Source organism: Cebus imitator, unplaced genomic scaffold, assembly GCF_001604975.1.
Source record: "Cebus imitator isolate Cc_AM_T3 unplaced genomic scaffold, Cebus_imitator-1.0 Scaffold278, whole genome shotgun sequence".
Lineage (NCBI taxonomy): Eukaryota > Metazoa > Chordata > Mammalia > Primates > Cebidae > Cebus > Cebus imitator.
Genome location: NW_016107593.1, coordinates 468,281 through 496,277, shown reverse-complemented (window position 1 = coordinate 496,277; position 27,997 = coordinate 468,281). Strand labels below are relative to the sequence as shown.

Genomic DNA, 27,997 nt, shown 5'->3' with positions numbered 1-27,997 from the left:
AAAAAAAAAGAAAAAAAGAAAAAAACCAGTTAATATAAAAGTGAACTAAATGGTTCAAATGAAGGACAAGAGGTATAAGTAAAGAACGTATTGAATATTTATTTGACTATACACTGATAATAATTAGATATAGTTATTTGAGTTTGCATTAATCCTTATTTATGCTTCTTTGATAGTCCTTTAGTGAAGAAGATTCATTTAAAAAATGTTCATCAGAAGTTGAAGCTAAAAAAAGGATTGAAGAACTACTTGTTAGTCTTCTAAACAGGTGATTTTCAAACCATTTTGCCACGTTATCTTATATATTCATTCTGTATATGGTGTATGGAAAGAATATTTGATGTTCCGTCTTGGAACTGACAGATTATCTGGAGACTAAACAATGTAAAAATAATTTATTATGGGATTTCTCTGCATTATGAACTATTGTAAAGATGGTAGTGGGGCTCTTACCAAATTTAATTCATCTGCTTCCCTTGGTCTTAATTCTAGTAACACTGTGGTTATACTATGGATCTAAAGCTGCATATAGTTACCTAGACGGGTTTTATAGATATTTCTAACATTCCTAGACTTATACTAGTCCTCCGGTGAGAAGGAAGAAGTTTTAATTTTTCCCTGTGGCAACTGCAAAGCCTTTGCCCTCAACCTAATAGTTACTTGCATTTCATTAAGAAGAAAAAAAATGCAAAGAGGAATAATACTGTCATAATTCTAGAACTCTTGATATAGGAACAGCTGTATAAATTTGTGATTGTTGGGGATAGGAAATTATTAAAGTAACAGTGATGAAAGAAGCAGAAAAATCGTTGTATCTCTTTTGCCTCAGACTGTAAAATAAAATGGAGCCAAAGGAAAGAATGGCTAGCTGGGGCTGTGTGAGCAGGCTGAGTGACTGCAGGTGTGTGCAGGGTTTCTGATCTGTATGTGAAGAGTATCAGCTGCGGTTATAAATACATGAGTAGCACAAGATAAACTGAAAAGGAAATTTAGTTTTGTGCTGCTCCTTGCCATTATATTTGTATTTCTCAGTATTCCATATTCCACAGAAGAGTATTACCTGTTTTCCTCCCTTTTCTTTGTTTCTCCTTTTTTTTTATAGAAATTTCTCAAATTGTGGTTTTAGGACTCTAACAGTTTAGAGTGCTTGTGCTTCTCTGATCATTCTAGGAGGACTAACTGTATCTAGAGAAAATGTTTTTTAGATGGCTGTAAGTCTGAGAAAACTGATGAAGTGAAATTTCCTCCACTTTGCTGTCACGTGCAATGTGGCACTCATGTCTTGAGCAGAGCCATGCAGCTCATTTTTGGCTGCATGCATGTGGGGCTGGCTGTATGACTCAGCTCCAGCGATATGACTCAGACTGGGCCTGTAAGTATGCTAGTGAAACTGGGTCATTTGCTTTGGCTAAATAGAAGACTACTCTGAAATTTGTAGCCTTTGGAGACAGTTCTTCACATAGATAAACCACAAGAAGTGTAAGTTTTAGTTCTCATTTGAAGAGTCAGCAGAGAAGTGAGACTAGGTGCTCTAAACCTGTGAAATACAAAACCTGTAAAATTAACCATTTATCTGTATCTCTGCTTGCCAGCAACTTTTCTCCCACACTACGGGCACTTATTTAAGTGACTGAATTATAACACCATCTAAGTGACTTGCAAAAAAAAAAAAAAAAAATTACAGGTGTGTGAGTGTGTGTGTATTTGTGTATAATTACTTTTGTTTTTTCTAGAGTGTGTTATGGTTAATACTATAGGTATGTAAGAAATGTAAAACCATATTAATTTTTAATCCATCCTCTAAGTACTAGTTTAGATTGCTTGTGATACAGCCTTTTTCTAATGTGTCTTAACTAGCATATCATACTCTTTGAATTGCATAATTAATAGAACAAGTTTAATTGGTAGATATTTAAACTGTTAACCAGTTAAGGTATTTTATTATTCTAGTTAAGTAACCATCGAGAAGTTTTGTCATAAAGCAATAAGAGATAGAAAAAAATTATTTACTACAAAACTATTTTATTTTTTATTTTTTTTGCGATAGGGTCTTGCTCTGTCACCCAGGCTGGAATGCAGTAGTACAGTCACGGTTCACTGCAGCCTCAACCTCCTGCGCTCAAAAAATCCTCCCACTTCAGCCTCCAGAGTAGCTGGGAAGGTGCCTGCTATAAAGCCTAATTTTTAAATTTTTGTAGGTGAGGTCTCGCTAGGTTGCCTAGCCTGGTCTAAAACTCCTGTGCTTAAGTAAGTGATCTTCCCACCTCAGTTTCCCAAAGTGTTGGGATTACAGGTATGAGCCACCGTGCCTGGCCTAAAACTATTATTTTCAGCTCAGAATCTTCAACTTGAGTGTGTTTAACAATGTGCAATATTTGTATTTTGTGTTTGAGATTTGGTTTTATATGCATTGCCATGTGTATAAAAAGGAAAATGTTATCCTTTAATGACAATTATTTTTGCAGTAATTAGGTTTCATACTTCTTAAGTGAATTTGTCATATAATTAAAACTTTTGTTTCAATGCCAAAATCAAGACATTTGGATGAAACTTTTTAAAAACGCATGTACATATATTGTATATCATTTATATCTAAATATAGTGTATGATTGATCTTTCAAGATACTGCTCTAATATGCTATCATATAATGGTAATAGTGATTACTCTTTAACAAGAGTAATTTCATTTTGTAAAAAAAAAAAAAACTTTTTTTGTAATGTTATTTTGTAAGAAAAAGTTTGAAAAAAAGTTTCTTTTGTTATTTTTTACCTATTTGCTTTTGTCAGTGAATGGTTCAGTTTCTTAAATTTCCTGCTGATTTTAATTTGTTGCCTTTTGGTTGGGCGTAGTGGCTCATGTCTGTAATCCCAGCATTTTGGGAGGCTGAGGCAGGGGATCACCTGAGGTCAGGAGTTCAAGACCAGCCTGGCCAACATGGCAAAACCCGCTCTCTAGTAAAAATACAAAAATTAGCTGGGTATGGTAATGCATGCCTGTAGTCCCAGCTACTGAGAAGGCTGAGGCAAGAGAATCGCTTGAACCCGGGAGGTGGAGGTTGCAGTGAGCTGAGATTGTGTCATTGCACTCCAGCCAGGGTGACAGAGTGAGGCTCCATCTTAAAAAAAAAAAGAAAAAGAAAATGAAAAGAAAGAAATCCTATGTATTTTGGAGAAAATTTAATACAGGGATGGAATTGCTGACGGCCTGTGCAGGAGACAGTGAGGCAAATCAAAGCTTAGCAAGTAGGAAAATAAGGGGAAGAGGCTGGGGACGGTGGCTCACGCTCGTCATCCCAGCACTTTGGAAGGCCGAGGTGGGCAGATCACTTGAGGTCAGGAGTTTGAAACTAGCCTGGCCAACATGGTGAAACCCTGTCTCTACCAAAAAATACAAAAATTAGCCAGGCATGGTGGCGAGCGCCTGAAATCCCAGCTACTTGGGAGGCCAAGGCACGAAAATCACTTGAATCTGGAAGGCAGAGGTTGCAGTGAGCCGAGATCGCACCACTGTACTCCAGCCTGGGCGAAAGAGTGAGACTCAGTCTCAAAAAATAAAAAATAAAAAACAAAACTAGATCAGGAAGTGAAGAGGACCCCTCCACCCTGTGACTATGTTGCTGGCAGCCATGTGTATCATGCAGAGGCATACTTACAGGAGAGAAAAAAGGCCAGCCAGGGAGAGGCAGAAATAAGTTGGACAAGTTGTCCTAAGCCTTCCCTGAGGATGGCTCCAGTCTTGTCTTTCTTTCTTTTTTTTTTTTTTTTTTTTTTGNGAGTGAGGCTCCATCTTAAAAAAAAAAAAAAAAAATTGGTTTCTTTTAGTTTTATTTTGGATTTGGATTATAAAACAGCTTGTTATGATTAAATCTTATATCTCTTCTGTTTCTGACAGCACTCAATTCTGAGTGAGGCCTGAGAGCCTTACATGTAAACTTTCAGAGCTTTAGGTGCATAGACTTTGTGGTGATTATTTGGATACTTGGGGACCTTGATTGCTTACTATTTTGTTATCTACAATATGTATAATTGTTATAGTTAACAAAATCTGGCACGTTTAGATAAATGAGGTATTATATAATTTAAAAAGTCTTTAGGTAATACTTTTTAAAATTCCTTATTTCCACTTTATTTTTAGAGTATGCCGAGATGGAAGGAAGCCTCATACGGTAAAATTAATAATCCGTCGGTATTCATCTGAGAAGCACTATGGTCGTGAGAGTCGTCAGTGCCCTATTCCATCGCATGTAATTCAGAAGTTAGGGACAGGTATGGACTAGTGTTCCAACAGTTTGATTAGCAGGTTGAACTCTTAAATAAGCCAACTTTGAATTAGAAATATGCTCCAAAAAAGGAGAGTCTTTACAGGGAATTAGCGAGCAATTAAATGCTTTTATTCTTTAAGAAATTTCAACCAGAAAACTTTGTTGTTTTATTTTTATTTTTTTGTTTAGTTTTTGAGGTCTTGCTCTGCATCAAGGCTGTAGTGCTGTCATAGCTCACTGCAACCCTTGTCTCCCAGGCTCAAGCAATTCTTCTGCCTTAGCCTCCCAAGTAGCTGGGACAGTAGGTACATGTCACCACACCTGGCTAATTTTTTTGATATTTAGTATAGACAAGGTCTCAAACTCCTGAGCTCATACAATCTTTCTGCCTCCGCCTCCCAAAGTCCTGGGATTATGGGCATGAGCCACTGCACCTGGCCTTGTTTTTAAATGGATAATTAAGTAAAGAATCATTTGAGAATGTTTTCCGAGCTCAAAGAGAACAGAACTATGATAACTATATAGCATGAGATAACTTCTTTATGGGCATTTAGATTGTCTCATTTTGGTGAACATTTAAGTGCAAGTCATTGGATGGGTATATGTATATGTTTTCATTTATCTTGGGTAGATTTCAAGGAGTGGGATTGCTGGATCATACGGTAGTATGAACTGTTTAAGAAACTACCAACTTTTTTCCAAAGTTCATGCAATAATTTACATTTTCATCAACAATATATGAAGGTTCCAGTTTTTCATATTTTTGCCGATATTTGTATTATCAGTCTCTTTGATTATAGTTGTTCTAGTGGTATATAGTAGCATGGTTTTTCTTTTATGGATAGTGTTTTTGGTGTTATATGTAAAAATTATTTGCCTAACTCAAAGGTCGCAGATATTTTCTTTTGTTTCCTGTTAGAAGTTTTATGGTTTTTAAGCTTCACGTTTAGGTCCATTTTGAATTAATTTTTTGTGCGTGGTATATGGTAAGGGTCTTAGTTCTTTACTTTGCATGTGGGTATCCAGTTGATCCAGCATCATTTGTGTAAGACTATTCTTCACCCACTGAATTACCGTGGCATCTTTGTCAAAAATTAATTGACCGTAAATATGAGTTCATTTCTTGACTTTCTTGATTCATTGGTCTATATGTTTATCCTTATACTGATTCTACTCTGTGGTGATCTTTGCTGCTCTGTTTATTTTTCTTCAGTCTTTTTTTTTCTGTTCTTTCTTACAAAATGGTTAATTTGTATTGAGCTGCCTTTAAGTTCTCTGATTCATCTGTCATCTCATAACTGCTGTTGCCCCTCTAGTGATTTGTTGGTTTTGGTTACTGTACTTTTTAACTCTAGAATTTCTCCCATCCAAGTACTAACCAGGCCCGACCCTGCTTTGCTTCTGAGATCTGACGAGATCGGGCGCATTCAGGGTGGTATGGCTGTAGACAACTTTAGAATTTCTATTTGTCTTTTGTTTGTATGTGTTTTGTTTCTTTATCGAGATTCCTCTTTTTGGTAGTCATTATATTTTACTTTAATTCTTTAAACACGTTTGTCTTAATCCTTTGAACATATCTATAGTAATGACTTTGAAGTCTTTGCTAAGTCTAACTCAAAGTCAATTTATGTTAACTGCTTTTCCCCCCAAATATGTACAGGAAAAGTATACATATTTGGGGGAAAAAGTGTACCAGAAACACTTTCCTGTTTCTTTGCATGTTTTGAACTATTTTATTGAAAACTGGACCTCATAGACAGTGTATTGTAGCAACTTTGGATTTAAATTTTTTACCTGTAGGGTTTTTTCTTTTTCTTTCCTGTTCTTTAGGTAACTTGTCTGAATGTAATCTGCAGAATCTATCTCCTCTGTGCTGTGTAGCCACTGATTTCTCTGCTCAGTTTTTTGTTTTTAATTCAAATTTGTATTTTTATATTGGCTTTCGGGGAAGTTGCCCATGTCTGTATAGTTTCATGGTTAGCCAGTGATTGGCAAAGGTTTTGCTCAAACACTAGAGCCTGGAAGCCTTCTACCTCTGCCAGTGGGTACATGCATTGGAGAGGACTCAGAAAATTTAGGCCATTTTCAAGTTTGCCTTATCTTTTATTTTCTGCTAGGCCCTCTTTATATACCCTTGATGTGCATGTGATCCTTTCAATAAGGAGTGTATGGAGAGCTTGGGCCCTCTGTGGCCTTCCGGTTATGTGCATATCGTCTCCTAGTTGGCTATGGTTGTAAGGGAAGCCTATGTAGTCCCTCTTTGGTTCTCTCATTTCCAGATCCCCTAGTGAAATTTCTGGCTGGTCCACTGTTCTTTCATTCACTCCATTCACCACTAAAACCTCAGAGTAGCAGAGCTGTAGGATTTCCCCATTCGTTTCCTATCAAGTTTGCTAATTTTACTGGCAGCACTGCTAAGTGTGGGCTTTTTGCGCTCTGCCTCAAATCAGGTCTGGTCTCCTCTGGAAGTGAAGCTGCTGGCTTTTTCAGTCTTCACCCTGTACCAACTGAGTGATATAAAGGGGCATTCAAACAGTCCCAGCCAATGAAGCTGCTGTCTCCTACTTTCTTAGCTAACATATAGCAGCTGGTCATAAATCAGTACTTCTTGCTTTGTTTGCCTTTGGTTCATTTCCAGATTTCCACCAAAATGATTGTTTTTGACAATGTTCAGTTTTATAGTAGCTTTTTGAGAAAGGATTTTCTGGCCATATCACTGTACTATAACCAGAAGTCCCATATTTCAAATCTTTTGAAAACTTTTAGCCACTTAGTATTAATGTTGAAATATCTTAATTTGGTATATATAATGTCAAAATGCCCAGTGATACTTATTTAGAATTTTAATTTCTTAATCTCAGCAATATCAGGTATATTATGCTCTTAATATTAATTATAATGTTTATTGTCTTCTTAAACATTTTATTTAGGAAATTACGATGTGATGACCCCAATGGTTGATATACTGATGAAACTTTTTCGAAATATGGTGAATGTGAAGATGCCATTTCACCTTACTCTTCTAAGTGTATGCTTCTGCAACCTTAAAGCACTAAATACCGCTAAAAAAGGGCCTATGGATTATTATTTAACACCATCATTAACAACAGCTTCACACTCTGGAAAGCGCAGTTTTGTAAGTACACTCTATTTTGTTCAGTTTTCTAAGAATACTCTTATTGGATTTGTGTGGTTAAAAATTACAAATCTAAGTGCTTGTCTTTTTGATACAGTTTAGAGATTCTTTTGGGTGATATTGTTTAGGTGATTAACTTGTTTATAATACCTATCTTATTATGGTTGCTGGCCTTAAATATACTGTGATCTAAGAAGAAAACCTAAGCATCACTGTATAAAAGATAGAACATTATAGAGGCTCTCTATTTTGGAATTGTTAACACATTTTATAGTAGTCTATAAAAATATGGATTAGCTCATAAGTATCAAAATATTTTCAGATATTAGAAGTCACATCTTTTAGTGGACACATAAGTTACCAGTACCTTTCCCATGATTCTTTTGTTAAAGTATTTACATTTTCTTGGTTTTGAAAGAGTATTGAATTTTGATAGCACTATTGATAGAATTGACTACTGATTTTACAGTTGTAAAGTTAACAGTGTGGCAATAGAAAGGCAGAGGACAGTCACATTTTTAGATGACTAAAACAAAACCCTTTTACGAATAGACAAACCTATTTAGTAAATGTGGGTTGCCTTAAAAAATTATTTTTTACAAAATTGTTCATGCCTGTAGTTAACGTAAAATGCTTTTGTTTGTTTAGTCAGTATAATTTTAGTAACCTTTTTATTTCCATTTAAGTTCAAAATGAGAACAGGACAGTGTATGGAAATAGTGAATTAATTCTCTCTTCAAATTACTTTTTTTCTGTGACCCTTTTTATTTCATTTATTACATTTACAAAGGTGTTTTCTTTTTACAATTTAGTTAATCTGTGAATTGGAATTAAAAGTGCTCATTTACACTGGCATTAGAGAAGTAAATATAAGTGAAAGTGCCTTGTATGTATTTGTCACACAATAGGTATTCAATAAATATAATAGCCCGAATCTTTTCTACTCCTTTTACTTTTTCGGAATTAATATTGTATTATGTTTACTGAGTTATATTTTGCTATGTTTATATTTTTAAGATGATTAAACCTAGAGGAGACATTTAAATGAAAAACTATATAGAAAAATTATGCAAGTTATAGTTGACTGTTATCTTTAAATTTTTATTTTATATAAATATAAATTAGTACTATAGCTTGATGATATTGGGTTTTTGTTATAGGTTTTTTTTTCTTTTCTTTTTTTTTAAAGGTTACCCTTTAGAATAGTAATTTTTGGAAAATGAGCCCTTGATGCTGTATGTGTGCTTTTTGAAAAATACCCTTATGTGAATTGCTTTTCTAGGTGCTATTCTTTTATTTATGGAATTGAAAGTTTGGGTACATGATTGTTAAAATATTCCCAGGTCTCCAAATGCATATTTACCTTTGTTTAAGTGCTACCTAGGAAGGAAACCTCTTCCTGGAATAGTAAGTAAAGATTCACACAATAGTGTGACTAATTGTGGTAGTAGATCTCTAGTTGTTTTGAAGTGGCCACAAATAATTGAATTTATTGAGTAGGTTAGAATCATGTCAGGTAATAGCTACAGGCACACAGCAGCAGCAGGGATATCTAAATTAGTCTGTTATTCTTGTGTTCTAGAAAATGAAAGACACTCATATGGAAGATTTTCCCAAAGACAAAGAAACAAACCAGGATTTCCTACCACGTGGAAGAGTTGAAAGTACAAGAACTAGGGAGTCTCTACTAGATACTAAACGTTTTTCTGAAGAAAAAGACATTAATGAATTCTCACTCTGTTCACTTCCTGAAGGTGTTGATCAAGAAGTCTTTAAGCAGCTTCCAGTTGATATTCAAGAAGAAATCCTTTCTGGAAAATCTAGAGAAAAATTTCAAGGGAAAGAAAGTGTGAGTTGTCCATTACATGCCTCTAAAGGAGTATTGTCTTTCTTTTCTAAAAAACAGATGCAAAATATTCCCATAAACCCTAAAAATCATTCATCCAGTAGCAAACAGGTGTCCTCTGTATCTCCTTGTGAACCGGGAACATCAGGCTTAAGTAGAAGTAGTTCCTCTTATCTGTCTAGCCAAAAGGATTATTCATATTATTTAGATAAGAGATTAAATGATGAACAAATGAGTCAAGGACCTAAAGAACCTCAAGGATTCCATTTTACAAATTCAAATCCTGCTGTGTCTGTTTGTCATTCATTTCCAAATTTGCGGAGTGAGCAGCTTTTCTCCAAAAACTATGCTGCAGATAGCCATAAGCAAACAGTAGCAACAGACTCTCCTGAAGGACTTACAGAAAATAGAGAGCAAGATTCTATAGATGAGAAAATTACTTTCCCTTCTGACATTGATCCTCAAGTTTTCTATGAACTACCAGAAGTGGTACAAAAGGAACTGCTGGCAGAGTGGAAGAGAACAGGATCAGATTTCCACATTGGACATAAATAAGAATATTCAGCAAAAAGGTCTGAAAAGCAAGGGAATACCATTATTTTTGGATTAGTGGTTTATTAAGCTCTTCTATATTAAACACTAATAGATATTCAATAATGGAGTAAACTGTTCCAGATAAAGCAGGAATAGTTACAGGAAGTAAATTCTGGCACAAGGCATAAAAATATTTATAACAAAAAATAATGTAAAATACTATCTTCTATGTCTAAAGCCATTTTATGTTGCTTTTCAATAAAAAGAATATCATGGTCAACAGAATATTTTTCATGAATTTGCGGGGAGATGTATACGCTTGCATATAAAAATAAACCATTGCAATGCTATGGTAAAGAACACATTTTTTTTCTTCCTGAGCAATGTGGAATATCTCAAATTCAGCCTATTAGGATATAAACAAATAGGAAATCCTACTGCCAACTAACCTATTAAAAATATGGGTAGTTTTGACTAAAGTACTTCATTACATTTAGTATGTTGACTTTTAAAGTACCAAAATAATTTATATTCAATTAATGCTTCTTTATACACCTAGAATCTACCAGAATAACCCAGCACACAAAGGCCATTCAATAAATGTTGAATGAATGAATGGTTTGGCTAGGGCTAGGGTGAGGAGTTGAAGTGAGAGAAGTGTGTATGTTGTAGAGAACAGTGGTATAAGGAACTCTCCGTGCAACTAAATTAAGGGAAAGATGGGCACCAGAAATGCAAGGTAATGGGCCTATAGAATACTGGTTAAATGGAAGAAGTCCTTTGGTGGATGTCCTCTTTCTCCCATAGTTACTGGTGGATGTTATTGGTATTGCCTGTTGGTGGATGTCCTCTTTCTCCCATTATTATTGTCTTCCTCTTTTGCCTGCCAAACTAAAAATTGGATATAAGATTGCGAATATAATTATATAATTTGCAAGACATGGAGGATATTTATAGAATATACTAAAGTATCCTTCAGCACTAATATGGAGTATCCTGGTCTCATGTTTATAGTTTTTGCACATATAATCTAAAGAAGAGACTTTAAAAATAAAGTACACAAATATGAACCAAAGAGTAGCTTAAAAATACTTTATTCCAGGTCTGAAATTTGCTTTCCTTTTCTCTTTTTTTTGGAGACAGAGTCTCACTCTCGCCCAGGCTGGAGTGCAGTGGCGTGATCACAGCTCTCTGCAACCTGCGCCTCCCAGGTTCAAGCAATTCTCCTGCCTCACCCTTCTGAGTAGCTGGGATTACAGGCATGTGCTACCATGCCCAGCAAATCTTGATATTTTTAGTAGAGATGAGGTTTCACCATGTTGGTCAGGCTGGTCTCAAACTCCTGACCTCAGGTGATCCTCTTCCTCAGCCTCCCAAAGTGCTGGGATTAGAGTTGTGAACCACCCTGCCCAGCCCCAGGTCTGAAATTTTACCTTGGTTTTGGATTCCTTGGAATTTGAAAATATGCTAACACAAAGGATTTTAAATGGGTAGTTTGAGGTTATCAAGAACAATAACTTGGAGCAAGAACATCAGAAATTGTTCACCATGCAAATATGTAGTGCTCTGAATCAAGGAACATAGTATTTTTTACATGGAGTATTCCAGCAAGGTAATTAAACTTATGAAAAGAATATATGACTTTTTATAAATAAATTATTGAAACATTTTATACTCCTTGTAATGATTTCAGGAACTTGGACAGCTAGAAGGGTCTTAAGAAAAACTGGTTAAGAAGAGAAAGTAAGTGGTTTTGGCTAGTTTAAAAAGAGAAGGTAAAATAGTTAAAAATATATTTTATGGATTGAGAATATAGGGGCTATGTCACAGTTATGCTACTTATTTTGTGGCTTTAAGTTAGTCTCAATATCTTTGGGCCTCAGAATCAACTTTTTAGGTGATGTTTTTTCTCTGTTTTTAAGATGATCTCCCTTTTTTTTTTTTTTTTTTTTTTTTTTTTTTTTTTTTTTTTTTTTTTTTTTTTTTTTTTTTTTTTTTTTTTTTCTGCAGATTTACTGTAATATTTGAAAGTGTGAATTTCTTTTTATTCTTGATATATACTGGCTTCTTCCTGTATCTTTTAATTCATATTCTGTAAAATTCTCCGTTAGCTCTTCAAATATTTCTTCTCCATTCTAGGACTATATACAAATGATAGACTAATCTTAACTGTATTTTTCATGTCTCTTAATTTCTCATATTTCTCATCTTGTTTCTCTTTATTGCATTTCAGGTAATTTCATCAGCTCTATCTTTCTGTTCACTAATTCATTTTTCAGCAGCATCTCACCTGCTATTTAAAACAAGAATGATGCTTTTAATTTCAATAAATATATTTTTCATTTAATTCTTTTTAACTTCCTGTTTACTCATTACAGTCCCTTGTAAGTCTATTTCTAATTTTAAAAAATCAAATATTTTATATTTTTGATAATTTCAGTATTTTAACTCTTTACAAGTCTAAATTTAAGGTTATTATTGCAAATTATTGTGACTTATTTCCTTGAGTATGTGTTAATCTGCGAGAAGACAGAGGGCATAAATTGTGTATGTTTTCCTTCAGTATGATTTGAGTTTGTTGCTTCTTGGGATCTTTCGATGAGGTGTTACAAACTCCCTGGCATACTCCCTTCACCTTTGAGGATCCTGATTGAATGCCTTGTCTTAAGTTTAAGCTCCTTGACCCCTTACTACTAGCCTAAGGTTTTGTGTCTGCAGGTCAATTGCAAACTAACAGGCAAATGCTGTTATCTGCCCTCAGGGATAAACCCCATCTTTCAAGCTTGCTTCTTGCTTGATGCTTTCTGCTGCTTTCTTGCGTTTGTTTCAGCTCAAGTTTTTTGTTTTGTTTTGTTTTTTGTTTTTGTTTTGTTTTGTTTTTCTGTTCCTGTCTTAAGTGTAGAGGGTTTTAATTTTTTCTGTTTCTGTCTTGGTATAGTGTAGGGGGAGTTTCTGTCTTGAGTGTGGGCCTGGAGATTTCTTTTATATAGTCCAAACCAACAATGAATTAAGAGGTCTGTTTTCTCCAAGATCTAGTGTTTTGTACTGGGAGAACTTTTTAAAAAAGTATGTAGTGCCAAAGTACAAATTTATTTGGATTTATTTTTGCCATTTTATTTTGGACTATTTTTTTTTTCTCACTGTATAAGGTTCATTGGGGGTTTTACTTGGTGTAATGCTTGGATAGTTGGTTGCATTGTTTATATGTAGATATTTTTACATTGTATGGTAATGTACACTACTTATATATATAGTTTACAAAATAAGATCCTTTAGAACAAGACATGCGATATTGGATCTATACACTGAATGCCAGGATGTGACTGACTGGGAAAAAATGTTGGACTAGGCATGTTCAGTGAAGGAGCCAGGAAGTTATATAACAAAGGAACATCTCTCTGGCTCAAGGGGCAACTGCAGCATGTGCAGCATTGGCAGTGGTGCTTCAGAGGTGGCAGAACTATTTCACACTAACCAGTTTAGGACTACACAAGGTTACTACCATCCAGCATCAGGATATAGCTGTAGGATTTTACAAACCGTTCCTATTTCTAACTTGAGGAATTGATGTTTGTCCTAGTCCATCTTAAAATATGACTGCTTTAATCGCAGATCAGATAAAAAGGACAACATGCACAACCTCCAGTGAAAATCCTGTTGTAGCCTAGACAGTGAAATAGTATAACATCAGAAGACTTTAAAATTGCAGCTCTTTTTGGATCACCCAAAGTGTATCCATACTCTTCTTCAAACGGGCCTCTTCCTCAGGAGTCAGAGTCACCTTCACAACGTCTGAGATTCCATTCTGTCCCAAAATGCAAGGAACACTAAGGAAGATGGACGTCATCCTTTATTCCATAGAGACCCTTAATCATGGTGGAAATTGGGTGCACCCGCCTAAGATTCTTCATTATAGTCTCTGCCAAATCTGCCACAGAGAGTCCAATGGCCCAGGATGTGTAGCCTTTGAGTTTGATCACCTCGTAAGCACTCTCAACCATCTGCTTATGAACCTCTTTCCACTGTTCCTTGTCTGTATCAGTTCCTAAATCTGGGTGCAGAGTTTTCAGGGAGACACCAGCAACGTTCACTCCACTCCATACAGGCACAGTGGAATCTCCATGTTCCCCAAGGACCCACCCATGACAGCTTAATGGGTGAACTCCCAGCCTTTCCCCCATCAGGTAACAGAATCGGGCTAAATCTAGATTGCAACCACTTCCAATAACACGGTTTTTGGGAAAGCCACTTATCTTCCAAGCCACATAGGTCAAGATATCCACTGGATTTGAAACAATAAGCAATTTGCAGTTCAGGCTGTATTTTACAACGTTAGGAATGATGAATTTAAAGATGTTCACGTTACGCTGGACCAAATTAAGACGGCTTTCTCCCTCTTGCTGACATGCCCCAGCCATAATATTGACCAACTTGGAGTTTGCAGTTACATTGTAGTCTTTGCCAGAGACAATCTTTGGTGTTCTAAGGAAAAGGCTGCCATGTTGGAGATCCATCATCTCTCCCTTCAGTTTGTCTTCATTGACATCAACAAGAGCAAGTTCATCTGCCAAGTCCTTCATTAAGATACTGATGGCACAGGCCATGCCAACAGCACCAACCCCAACAACTGTAATCTTATTCTGGGGGGTCTGTTCTTCCTTTAGAGGATTATGAATCAGCTGATCCTTGAGAGTTGCCATTTTGGACTTGGAACCAAAAGGAACCAGGAATGCATGTCAGGCGGGCGTCGGGGGCGCGCAGCAGTGGGATCCAGACTTGGCAGCAGCTGCTCCAGCACCTGTACTATATTTCTAAAGGCAGCAAACCACATTGCCATGTATGTACCTATGCAACAATCTTACATGTTCTTCACATGTACCCCAAAACCTAAAACGCAATCAAATATGTATTAAAAAAATTTTAAATATAAAGACAAATATGTTAAAAGTAACAGATTGAATAAAAGACACTAGTCTTAACAGTTGAAAGCTCTGTAATAGCTTTCAACAGGAAAACTGCTTGTTAGAGCAAAGGATTTTTTTTTTAATTGCATTTTAGGTTTTGGGGTACATGTGAAGAACATGCAAGATTGTTGCATAGGTACACACATGGCAGTGTGATTTGCTGCCTTCCTCCCCGTCACCTGTATCTGGCATTTCTCCCCATGCTATCTCTCCCCAACTCCCCACCCCCCACCGTCCCTTCCATATTTACCCCCAACAGACGCCAGTGTGTGATGCTTCCCTCCCTGTGTCCATGTGTTCTCACTGTTCAACACCCACCTATGAGTGAGAACATGCAGTGTTTGATTTTCTGTTCTTGCATCAGTTTGCTGAGAATGATGGTTTCCAGGTTCGTCCATGTCCCTACAAAGGACATGAACTCATCGTTTTTCATGGCTGCATAGTATTCCATGGTGCATATGTGCCACATTTTTCCTGTCCAGTCTATCATCGATAGGCATTTGGATTGGTTCCAGGTCTTTGCTATTGTAAACAGTGCTGCAGGCCGGGCGCGGTGGCTCAAGCCTGTAATCCCAGCACTTTGGGAGGCCGAGGCGGGTGGATCACGAGGTCAAGAGATCGAGACCATCCTGGTCAACATGGTGAAACCCCGTCTCTACTAAAAATACAAAAAATTAGCTGGGCATGGTGGCACGTGCCTGTAATCCCAGCTACTAAGGAGGCTGAGGCAGGAGAATTGCCTGAACCCAGGAGGCGGAGGTTGCGGTGAGCCGAGATCGCGCCATTGCACTCCAGCCTGGGTAACAAGAGCGAAACTCCGTCTCAAAAAAAAAAAAAAAAAACAACAGTGCTGCAATGAACATTCGTGTGCATGTGTCTTTATAGTGGAACAATTTATAATCCTTTGGATATATACCCAGTAATGGGATTGCTGGGTCAAATGGAATTTCTATTTCTAGATTCTTGAGGAATCGCCACACTGTCTTACACAATGTGTAAAAGTGTTCCTATTTCTCCATATCCTCTCCAGCATCTGTTGTCTCCAGATTTTTTAATGATCGTCATTCTAACTGGCGTGAGATAGTATCTCAATGTAGTTTTGATTTGCATTTCTCTAATGACCGGTGATGAGGAGCATTTTTTCATATGTTAGTCTCATGTATGTCTTCCTTTGTAAAGTGTCTGTTCATATCCTTTGCCCACTTTTGAATGGGCTTGTTTATTTCTTGTAAATCTGTTTTAGTTCTTTGTAGATTCTGGATATTAGCCCTTTGTCAGATGGGTAGATTGCAAAAATTTTGTCCCATTCTGTTGGTTGCCGATTCACTCTAATGACTGTTTCTTTTGCTGTGCAGAAGCTGTGGAGTTTAATTAGATCCCATTTGTCTATTTTGGCTTTTGTTACCAATGCTTTTGGTGTTTTGGTCATGAAGTCCTTGCTTACATCTATGTCCAGAATGGTTTTGCCTAGGTTTTCTTCTAGGGTTTTTATGGTGTTAGGTCTTATTTTTAAGTCTTTAATCCATCTGGAGTTACTTTTAGTGTAAGGTGTCAGGAGGGGGTCCAGTTTCTGCTTTCTGCACATGGCTAGCCAGTTTTCCCAACACCAGAGCAAAGGAATTTATCAGAAGATAATTTCACAATGATAAAGGGGTCAATTCATCAGGAGAATGCAATAGTCCTAAATGTTAATGCATCCTCAAAATACATAAAGCAAAAGCTGATAAAACTGCAAGGAGAAAAAATATCCACTATTGTTAAGAGATTTGAGGCTGGGGGTGGCTCATACCTGTAATCCCAGCACTTTGAGAGGCCGAAGCATGTGGATCACGGGGTCAGGGGTTTGAGACCAGCCTGTCCAACATAGTGAAACCCTGTCTCTACTAAAAATACAAAATTAGCGAAGAATGGTGGTTGGTACCTGTAATCCTAGCTACTTGGGAGACTGAGGCAGAAGCATTGCGTGAACCTGGGAGGCGGAAGTTGCAGCAAGCTGAGATTGCGCCACTGTACTCCAGCCTGGCAGCAGAGCTCCCACAAATAAGTGAGAACATGCAAAGTTTGTTTTTCTGTGCCTGACTAATTTCACTTAACAACTGCCAGTTCCATCCATGTTGTTACAAATGTTTCTCAATTAGTTTTCACCCATTTCTCCTTACCAAGTTCCATTAGCATCACATCATTGATATAGAATTAGTCCTTTGGGTCATCAGCTGGTGGATGTCCAGTATTTGTGAAAAGTAATGATGTATTGCTATTTGAATTCTAGCTGTGATATATAGTCTTGCATTTAGTAGTTCCAATGTAGACTTAAAGGTAGTAGCTCTCGTGGTAGGACACCTACATAGTATACTTGGAGGCATCCAGGAGAGCCTAGAATCTGCCCTTCCCACTTTTCCAACAATGCCCTAAGTACCTAATTAGCTGTACTAAATTTATCACTTTCTGCCTAAACTACCTAGATTGTTTTGCATTAGTCCTAGAATGATAGAATGATAGAAAATTCTATTCTTTTTAAAATCTGCTTGCACTTTTTCTTATACTGTTAGAGCTGTCATGTTTTATTTTAATTACTATTTTCAACAGAGTCATTTTTATTCTGCATGAGGTAATATAAATATTTGAATTATTTGGTGGGAGACTCTAATTCTTTGTCTTATTATTTCTGCTGACAACTCACACATGCTGGCATTTTTCCTCATGTGCTCTGTGATTTTGGAGTGTGTGTTCATGTTGGCTAGCCTTTATTTGTGGAACTCCTATAAAGTCTGGATGAGGATGTGCCACTCCAGGAAATAATTGAGCTTGCTTCTGCTGGCACTTGGACTATTTTGTTAATTTCTTATCTTGCAAATTAAATCTCAACTGTCGACAAGACTGCAGTAATGGATTCTCAGGAGACAATTCCCCTCTCTCTCAGTCCATTTAAATAATTTTTTATGGTTGGATTTTTTTTTTTTTTAGCTCACCATTTTACTGAGAAGATAGTCCTTCCAGGTTCCCGAGCAGTCACATTCTAGTTACTCACCTTCTGTGGGTCCAAAGTTTTATCTCCTGTCTTCAAACTTAGATTTGATCATTTTTTGTTTCTTATTTGCATAATACCACCACTTGTAAATAGTTGTGAGGATAGTGTGGAATTCTCTCTTATCCTATTACCTCACAGTATTACCTACTTTTTTTTTTTTTTTTTTTTTTTTGATTTTCTGGGAGAAAGGTGCACTCTGCATTTCAACCTTGTTCTGTAAAGTTGATTCATATTAACAATTTTAGTTCACAAAGAGAGTTATGCTTTTGATACATAGTGGTTGGATGGATTCTCATAATTTGGTGATATTTAGGCATCCTCCTTTTCTTTCCTAAGTTGTATTTATTAAATATTAGATATGCTGAAGTCTTCAAATGTTGAAAAAATCTTTTAAAAATAGGTTAAAATCTTTTGAGAAAACTATAAGCTGTTTTTCAAATGTATTGGTCAGGAAAATGGAACTGGTGTACATATTTTAAGCAAGAATTAATTTAGTATAGTGAATTAAATGCTTACAAAATAATTGAGGAGCTGAAGGAGTCAGTTCTAGGTTTGGCCTCCGGAAATGAATCTGTGAACTATACAGAACCAACCATCAGATAAGCTATCTCTTTTGATTTAAACATATATATATAGAGATGGGATCTTGTTATGTTGCCCAGGCTGGTCTCGAATGCCTGGCCTCAAATGATCCTCCTGCCGTGGCTTCCTGAAGTGCTAGGATGGGTTACAGGCATGAGCCACTGTGCCCGGTCTAGCTATTTCTTTTGAATCCATCATAGAACTATGAATTCAAGAAACTGTAATCAGTATGCTGCCACCCTGCCAATGCTTCTTGACATCTGGAAGGCTGGAGAAGTTACTGACAATTGTGACCTAGTGATAAGGAACCAGGAATTGAGAAGCTGCTATTGCCTGTATTGTTGATGCACCTACCTCTTGGCACTCAAGAATCTGTTGGTTGGACAATGGAACACAGTAAAAAGGACTCACATTCCTTGTTTTTGCTAGCCAGCAGAAACAGCAATAAAATAATAATTAAAACAATGAAGAAACATGGCTTCTTCACAAAGAAATTACTGTTGAAATTACTATAGAATTTTAAAAGTAGCCAGTGTAGTATATTTGTGTCATAGTGGTCATTTCTTTTTGTTTCAAATTACAAACTTGTATTCTAATAAAGTTTAGCCTATAGTTGATTGATCTAAACCAAACTTATGTAGATACATGTATATGGATTTAGAAAATTTGTGATATTGACAGAATATTTAATCTATTTAGGGTTAGCCAGACTATAGTGTTCTACTTCAGTGTCATCAATTTTTTGATATAACACCCTAGCAGTGAAGAAAACTTAGAGATACGCACTCCCAGTATCTGTATATTTACTAAAGATGCACCAAAGTTTAGCTTTAACCTTGGTATTCACTTGGCATTTGGGTGGCCGAATAATCAAATACATAGCATTAAATTGTGGTATCCCATCAAATTGTGCAAATTATCATGTGATCATATAGTTTACATCATATCTAATAAGCATTAATGATTCTAGCCATAAAAACGGTATCACATTTAGATTTATTATTAACATCTGAATATTCACTTTATTTTAGAATTGAGGGATACATGAGCAGGTTTGTTACAGAGATATATTGCTTGATGCTGATATTTGGAGTACAAATGAATCCATCACCCAGATAGCAAGCATAGTACCCAATAGATAATTTTTCAACCCTTGCTCCCCTCTCTCCTCCTCTCTTATATTCCCCCCAGTGTCTGTTTGTTTCTATCTTTTACATCCATGTATACCCAATGTTTAGCTCCCACATATAAGTGAGAAACACAGTATTTGGTTTTCTGTTTCTATATTACTTTGCTTAGGATAATGGTTTCCAGTGGTATCCATGTTGCTGCAAAGGACATGACTTTGTTCTTTTTTTATGGCTGTATGGTATTCCATAGTGTATGTATACCATATTATCTTTATCCAGTATATCATTGATGGGCAATTGGGTTGATTCCCAGGTGTCCATATGTCTTTGCTCTTGTGAATAGCCCTGCAGTGAACATATAGGTGCATGTGTCTTTTTGGTGGAATGATTTATTTTCCTTTGAGTATATACACAGTAGTGGAATTCCTTGGTTGAATGATTGTTCAGTTCTTTGAGGAACTGCCAAACCGCTTTTCACAATGGCTGAACCAATTTACATTCTTACCAACAGTGTATAAGCATTCCCCATGTTATCCCTCCCCGACCTCCCCAGCCTCCCCCTGTCCCTCCCTTAGCCTTCCACAACAGACTCCAGTGTGTGATGCTCCCCTCCATGTGTCCATGTGTTCTCATTGTTCAATACTCGCCTGTGAGTGAGAACATGTGGTGTTTGATTTTCTGTTTTTGTGTCTGTTGGCTGAGAATTATGGTTTCCAGATTCATCTCTGTCCCTACAAAGGACACAAACTCATCATTTTTTATAGCTGCGTAGTATTCCATGATGTATATGTGCCACATTTTCCTTATCCAGTCGATCATCGATGGGCATTTGGGTTGGTTCCAGGTCTTTGCTATTGTAACCAGTGCCACTATGAACATACATGTGCTTGTGTCTTTATAATGGAATGATTTATAATCCTTTGGGTATATACCCAGTAGTGGGATTGCTGCATCAAATGGAATTTCTATTCTAGGTCCTTGAGGAAGTACCACACTGTCTTCCACAATGGTTGAATTAGTTTACACTCCCACCAACAGTGTAAAAGTGTTCCTATTTCTCCACATCCTCTCCGGTATCTGTTGTCTCTAGATTTTTTAATGATCGCCATTCTAACTGGTGTGAGGTGGTATCTCAATGTGGTTTTGATTTGCATTTCTCTAAATGACCAGTGATGATGAGCATTTTTTCCTATATTTGTTAGCCTCATATATATCTTCTTTTGAAAAGTGTCTGTTCATATCCTTTGCCCACTTTTGGATGGGTTTGTTTGGTTTTTTTCCTTGTAAATCTGTTTTAGTTCTTTGTAGATTCTGGATATTAGCCCTTTGTCAGATGGGTAGAATGCAAAAATTTTTTCCCATTCTGTTGGTTGCTGGTTCACTCTAATGATTGTTCATTTTGCTGTACAGAAGCTCTTGAGTTTAATTAGGTCCCGTTTGTCTATTTTGGCTTTTGTTGCCAATGCTTTGGGTGTTTTAGTATGCCTATGCCCTGAATGGTTTTACCTAGGTTTTCTTCTAGGGTTTTTATAGGGTTAAGTCTTATGTTTAAGACTTTAATCCATCCGGAATTAATTTTAGTGTAAGGTGTCAGGAAGGGGTCCAGTTTCTGCTTTCTGCATACTACTGGCCACTTTTCCCAACACCATTTATTAAACAGGGAATCCTTTCCTCATTGCTTGTTTTTGTCAGATTTGTCAAAGATCAGATGGTTGTAGATGTGTGGCGTTGCCTCCAGGGCCTCTGTCCTGTTCCATTGGTCTATATCTCTGTTTTGGTACTAGTACCATGCTGTTTTGATTACTGTAGCCTTGTAGTATAGTTTGAAATCAGGTAGTGTGATGCCTACAGCTTTGTTCTTTTTGCTTGGGATTGTCTTGGCTATGCGGGCTCTCTTTTGGTTCCATATGAAGTTTAAGGTGGCTTTTTCCAGTTCTGTGAAGAATGTCATTGGTAGCTTGATTGGGATAACATTGAATCTATAAATTACTTTGGGCAGTATGTCCATTTTCATGATATTGATTCTTCCTAACCATGAGCATGAAATGTTACTCCATCTGTTTATGTCTGCTGTTATTTCCTTCAGCAGTGGTTTGTAGTTCTCCTTGAAGGGGTCCTTTACGTCCTTTGTTAGTTGTATTCCTAGGTATTTTATTCTCTTTGTAGCAATTGTAAATGGGAGTTTGCTCATGATTTGGCTCTCTGTTAGTCTGCTATTGGTGTATAGAAATGCTTGTGATTTCTGCACATTGATTTTGTATCCTGAGACTGCTGAAGTTGCTCATCAGTTTAAGGAGATTTGGGGCTGAGATGATAGGGCCATCTAAATATATAATCATGTCATCTGCAAATAGGGGATTTCCAAATTTGACTTCCTCTTTTCCTAATTGAATACTGTTTATTTTTTTTTCTTGCCTAATTGCTCTGGCTAGAACTTCCAATACTATATTGAATAGGAGTGGTGAGAGAGGACATCCTTGTCTAGTGCTGGATTTCAAAGGGCTTCCAGTTTTTGCCCATTCAGTATGATATTGGCTGTAGGTTTGTGGTAAATAGTTTTTATTGTTTTGGGGTATGTTCCTTCGATACCTAGTTGATTGAGAGTTTTTAGCATAAAGGGCTGTTGAATTTTGTCAAAGGTCTTCTCTTCTTCTATTGAGATAACCATGTGGTTTTTGTCTTTGGTTCTGTTTATGTGGTGGATCACGTTTATAGATTTGCATATGTTGAACGAGCCTTGCATCCCTGGAATGAAGCCTACTTGATCGTGATGGATCAGCTTTTTGATGTGCTGTTGCAATCAGTTTGCCAGTATTTTATTGCAGATTTTTGCATCTATGTTCATCATGGATATTGGCCTGAAGTTTTCTTTTTTTGTTGAGTCTCTGCTGGGTTTTGGTATCAGGATGATGTTGGTCTCATAAAATGATTTGGGAAGGATTCTTTCCTTTTGTATTGTTTGGAATAGTTTCAGAAGGAATGGTACTAGCTCCTCTTTGTATATCTGGTAGAATTCAGCTGTGAACCCGTCTGGACCTGGACTTTTTTTGGTTGGTAAGCTATTAATAGCTGCCTCAATTTCAGCCCTTGTTATTGGTCTATTCAGGGTTTCAGCTTCTTCCTAGTTTAGGCTGGGGAGGGTGTAAGTGTCCAGGAATTTATCCATTTCTTCCAGGTTTACTGGTTTATGTGCATAGAGTTGTTTGTAGTAATCTCTGATTGTAGTCTGTATTTCTGTGGAGTCAGTGCTGATATCACCTTTATCGTTTTATATTGCATCTATTTGATTCTTCTTCCTTTTCTTTTTTATTAATCTGGCTAGTGGTCTGTCTATTTTATTGATCTTTTCAAAAAAACAGCTCTGGATTTATTGATTTTTTTGAAGCGCTTTTTTGTGTCTCTATCTCCTTCAGTTCTGCTCTGATCTTATTTATTTCTTGACTTCTGCTAGCTTTTGAGTTTTTAAAATCTTGCTCCTCTAGCTTTTTCAATTTTGATGATAGGGTGTTGATTCTAGATCTTTCCTCACTTATCTGGTGGGCATTTATTGCTATAAATTTCCCTCTAAATACTGCTTTAATTGTTTACCAGAGAGAATCTCTGGTACGTTGCGTCTTCGTTCTCGTTGTTTTCAAAGAACATCTTTATTTCTGCCTTCATTTCATTGTTTATCCAGTCAACATTCAGGAGCCAGTTGTTCAGTTTCCATGAAGCTCTGTGGTTCTGAGTTAGTTTCTTACTGTGGTCTAAGAGACTGTTTGTTATGATTTCTGTTCTGTTGCATTTGCTAAGGAGTGATTTACTTCCAATGATGTGATCAGTTTTAGAGTAGGTGCCGTGCGGTGCTGTGTAGAATGTATATTCTGTGGATTTGGGGTGGAGATTTCTGCAGATGTCTGTTAGGTCCGCTTGGTCTGGATCTGAGTTCAAGTCCTGGATATCCTTGTTAATTTTCTGTCTTGTTGACATGTCTAATATTGACAGTGGAGTGTAAAAATCTCCCACTATTATTGTATGGGAGTCTCTTTGTAGGTCATTAAGAACTTTCTTTATGTACCTGGGTGCTCTTGTATTGGGTGCTTATATATATATTTAGGATCATTAGTTCTTCTTGATGCATTGATCCTTTTACCATTATGTAACGCCCTTCTTTGTCTCTTTTGATCTTTGTTGGTTTAAAGTCCATTTTATCAGAGACTAGGATTGCAACTCTTGCTTTTTTTTGCTCTCCATTTGCTTGATAAATCTTCCTCCATCCCTTTATTTTGAGCCTATCAGTGTCCTGCATGTGAGATGCATTTCCTGAATAGAGCACAGCGATGGATTTTGACTTTTTATCCAATTTGCCAGTCTGTGTCTTTTGAATGGGGCATTAAGTCCATTTACATTTAAGGTTAATATTGTTATGTGTCAATTTGATCCTGCCATTTTGATGCTAACTGGATGTTTTGCCTGTTAGTTGACATATTTTCTTCATCCTGTCTTTATCATTTGGTACATGTTTGGAGTGGCTGGTACTGGTTGTTGCTTTCCTTGTTTAGTGCTTCTTTTGGGAGCTCTTGTAAGGCAGGCCTGGTGGTGACGAAATCTCTCAGCAATTGATTGTCCAAAAAGGATTTTATGTCTCCTTTGCTAATGAAGCTTAGTTTGGTTGGATATGAAATTCTAGGTTGAAAGTTATTTTCTTTAAGGATGATGAATGTCGACCCCCACTCTCTTCTGGCTTGTAGGATTTCTGCCGAGAGATCCGCTGTGAGTCAGATGGGCTTTGCTTTGTGAGTAACCCAACATTTCTTTCTTGCTGCCCTTAGCATTTTTTACTTCATTTCAACCCTGGTGAATCTGATGATTATGTGCCTTAGGGTTGCTCTTCTTGAGGAATGTGTCTGTGGTATTCTCTGTGTTTCCTGGATGTAAATGTTGGCCTAGCTTGCTAGGTTGGGGAAGTTCTCCTGGATATTATCCTGAAGATTGTTTTCCAGCTTGGATTCATTCTCTTTGTCAAATTCAGGTACACCTATCAAAAGTAGATTTGGTCTTTTCACATAATCCCATATTTCTTGGAGGCTTTGTTTATTTCTTTTCACTCTTTTTTCTCTGTTCTTGCCTTCTCATTTTATTTCATTGAGTTGATCTTCAATCTCTGTTATCCATTCTTTTGCTTGGTTGATTTGGCTACTGAAACTTGTGTATGCTTCATGAAGTTCTCGTGCTGTGTTTTTCACCTCCATCAACTCATTTATATTAGTCTCTAAGCTATTTATTCTAGTTAGCATCTCATCTAACCTTTTTTTCTAGATTCTTAGTTTCATTGCATTTGGTTAGCACATGTTCTTTTAGATCTGAGAAGTTTGTTGTTACCCACCTTCTGAAGCCTGTTTCTGTCAATTCATCAGATTCATTCTCCATCCATCTTTGATCCTTAGCTGGTGAGGAGTTGTTATCCCTTGGAGGAGAAGTGTTCTGGTTTTTGGTGTTTTCATCCTTTTTGCACTGATTTCTTCCCATCTTAGTGGCTTTATCTATGTTATCTTTGTAGTTGGTGACTTTCAGATGGGGTCTCTGAGTGGACATCCTTTTTGTTCATGATGAAGTTATTTCTTTTTGTTTCTTAGTTTTCCTTCTAACAGTCAGGCCTCTCTTCTGCAGGACTGCTGAAGGTCCACTCCAGACCCTGCTTACCTGGGGATCACCTGGAGGGGCTGCATTACAGTAAGGGTTGCTGCTGGTCTCTTCTTCTGTTATCATTGTCCCAGAAGAGTACCTGCCAGATGTCGGCCTGAGCTCTCCTTTATGCGATGTGTCTTTTGGTATACGAGGGTCAGGGAGCTGCTTGAAGAGACAGTCTGTCCCTTATAGGAGCTCAAGTGCTGTGCTGGGAGCTCTGTTGTTCTGTGCAGAGCTGCTGGACAGGTACTTTTAAGTCTGTTGCAGCAGAACTCATAACTGCCTCTTTTCCCAGGTGTTCTGTCCTAGGAAGGTCAGCTTTATTCTGTAAATCATATAACTTAAAACCCTATTCTAAGATTTAATGTCCAAAAAAGTTAGTAATATAATTATGCATACCACTTGAACCTGAGTGTTTAATAATATTGAAGATGTGCAATATGGCATCTACAGCTATAGCCTTGTAGCTGATGGTTTTGAGAATTTTTTTTTGTACTCTAAATGGCAAATTTTAAAATGTTGGCTATTTTTAAAAACACAGTTGTAATAAATATTTTTGGATAAATTTTCTGATTTTTCTTTATATCATAGTTTATTCTAAGATAGTAATAATAAGAGTGGGCTTTTGTTTACACAGGCAAGAAAACAAAATACAAAACAAACAAAAAAAGAGTGGGCTTTAGTTTGACCAAATACTAATTTAAATACTCAGCTATTTGTCCAAAGTGTGCATTTAATTCAATGTACTTCTATTTTTACTTATTTTAAAAGTATATACATGTACCACTGTCATTGGATAACATCTCAAGATATGAAAGATATTTCTGGTGAAGTTCATTTTCATTGATAATAGATATAATTTCATATTTCAAATAGTCTTGATAATTTATATTTTTTGCTAGCTTCTTATGAGATCTAACCATATTGTCATTGTTGTTTACCTTATAATATTGGAAATATCTCACAGTAAAATTTCAGCTGTATTCATGTTTGTTTGTATTATCAGTATTTTTAATCCTTAGTTTCTTTGCAGAAGTCTTTTAATCCCATTCATAATTTTCTGAGGTTTTTTTTCATTAAAAGTATATCTGCTTAACTGTACCCCTATAAAACCTAATTTGTCAAAATATACTAAAAGCCAACAACCAATTTCAAACCTTCCACACTGTGGAATTCATCCTTATTACTCAGAGTGTCTTTTAGGCTGTATGTCTCAGGACCCTCTCATGAATGGCTAGGTAAGGCACCATATTCTGTATTAGTAAAGCTTAATTGATTTTCTCAAAAAAATAAATATAAATATTTTATTTCTGTACTCTGGTGGCTCTCTTTTTTTTTTTTTTTTTTTTTTTTTTTTTTTTTTTTTTTTTTTTTTTTTTTTTTTTTTTTTTTTTTTTTTTTTTTTTTTTTTTTACTATAGATACTGGAATACCTTCCCAGATAGATGCCTTTGCAGCCAGGTGTGAACAGTGTTCCATTTCTGGCTGATGAGATGTAAGCATCTTTGTTGGGGTATGGGGGTTTCCAAGAAAGCTATGAAATAGGGATAAACTCAGCTAAAATGTCTTTTATCTTTCTTTTTCTTCCTGCTTAGAACACTGGGACAATGCCACCAGAAAGACAAATGCTATAAGCTAAGTATGGCAGAACTGAGTGCTGTAAAGAGCCTTGGTCCCTAATGGCATTATTAGGCCATCATATCAGATCTCTACTACAGATTCTGAGACATCTTGTGTGAGATCAATAAACTTCTCAACACATATGTCCCCTATAAATCATATTTTTGTTGTTTGCAGTGAAATGTTTTCTTAACTGATATAATAATGTTGCACTCCCCTCTATGGAAATCACTTTTCTGATTAATATTGTAATGTGTACAAAATTATGGTAGAGACGGGACATTGATAATGGACATGGGGCATAGGGAGTAAGCACTTAATTTGGTTAAATATAAATATTTTTCTTTTGGTAAGTCCAGTAATGTCTGATATCTGAAAGTATTAGAGGAGTTATACGGTAAGAAGGATAAGATATATAGAAAAATTTAAGTTCAGAATTGTTAGATTATTTTTATATGTCATATTATTTGGATGCCAGTATTACTTACCTTTAAACCTTTTTGTTTTATGGAATTGTTATTATCATATATGGTACCTTCTGCAATTCCTAGCTATTTAGAAGTAACTGAAGTGACAAAACGACATAATATATAGAGTTGATGACAGGGCAAGGAGAAGGAATGAAAGATACAGTACCTGGTATTATTTCCTTTTAATTTGTTTGCCATTATTGTTTACATTTACCTTAAATAGGAGACAAGTTAATTAAATATCCCATTTTCCTATGTGTAAGAGAAAGAAAAAGCTCACGTTTGGCTTTCTTATTTCAAGATTTTTATCTTTCTTGAGATATATATTTTATTAAAATATGTAATTTGGTAATTTGTAATGTTATGAAATTTAGGGGTGGCTAAAAGGTTCATATTCTTCAAAGAGTAAAGTATAAATTAGAAAACTGTAAAAGTTGCATACTCACAAAATTAGGCATATTCTAAATCATAGTATAACTATATCTTTAATTATGTCTCCTGAACATTCAGTAGAAAAGGGAAAATAACACTCAGATTTCCAGTAGATTTAGAGTTGGAAACAGAAGACAGTTGGCCTTTAGTTATGCTGCTCTTTTTTTTTTTTTGGGAGGAGTTTCGCTCTTGTTACCCAGGCTGGAGTGCAATGGCGCGATCTCGGCTCACTGCAACCTCCGCCTCCTGGGTTCAGGCAATTCTCCTGCTTCAGCCTCCTCAGTAGCTGGGATTACAGGCACGCGCCACCATGCCCAGCTAATTTTT

At 36.5% G+C, this 27,997-nt stretch overlaps 1 protein-coding gene and 1 pseudogene across 5 annotated transcripts in view; one reads left to right on the top strand and one right to left on the bottom strand.

Moving 5' to 3' along the window:
• The window catches only part of POLI (DNA polymerase iota), a 25,601-nt gene extending 15,541 nt beyond the window's left edge, over positions 1-10,060 (top strand). For 3 of the 4 annotated variants that reach the window (XM_017501114.2, XM_017501113.2, XM_017501115.2), the window contains exons 7-10: positions 177-268; positions 4,136-4,266; positions 7,193-7,398; positions 8,981-10,060. In XM_017501114.2, coding sequence (XP_017356603.1) covers positions 177-268; positions 4,136-4,266; positions 7,193-7,398; positions 8,981-9,799 — 1,248 coding nt within the window. In that variant the 3' untranslated portion in view covers positions 9,800-10,060. The remainder of the gene's footprint in view (positions 1-176; positions 269-4,135; positions 4,267-7,192; positions 7,399-8,980) is intronic. The other variant, XM_037728717.1, reaches the window with a different exon arrangement.
• Positions 10,061-13,054: 2,994 nt separating this feature from the next.
• Positions 13,055-14,581, bottom strand: LOC108284406 (annotated as a pseudogene). Its single transcript, XR_001817201.2, has one exon. The product of XR_001817201.2 is annotated as an L-lactate dehydrogenase A chain-like (transcript).
• Between the last annotated feature and the right edge of the window lie 13,416 nt (positions 14,582-27,997).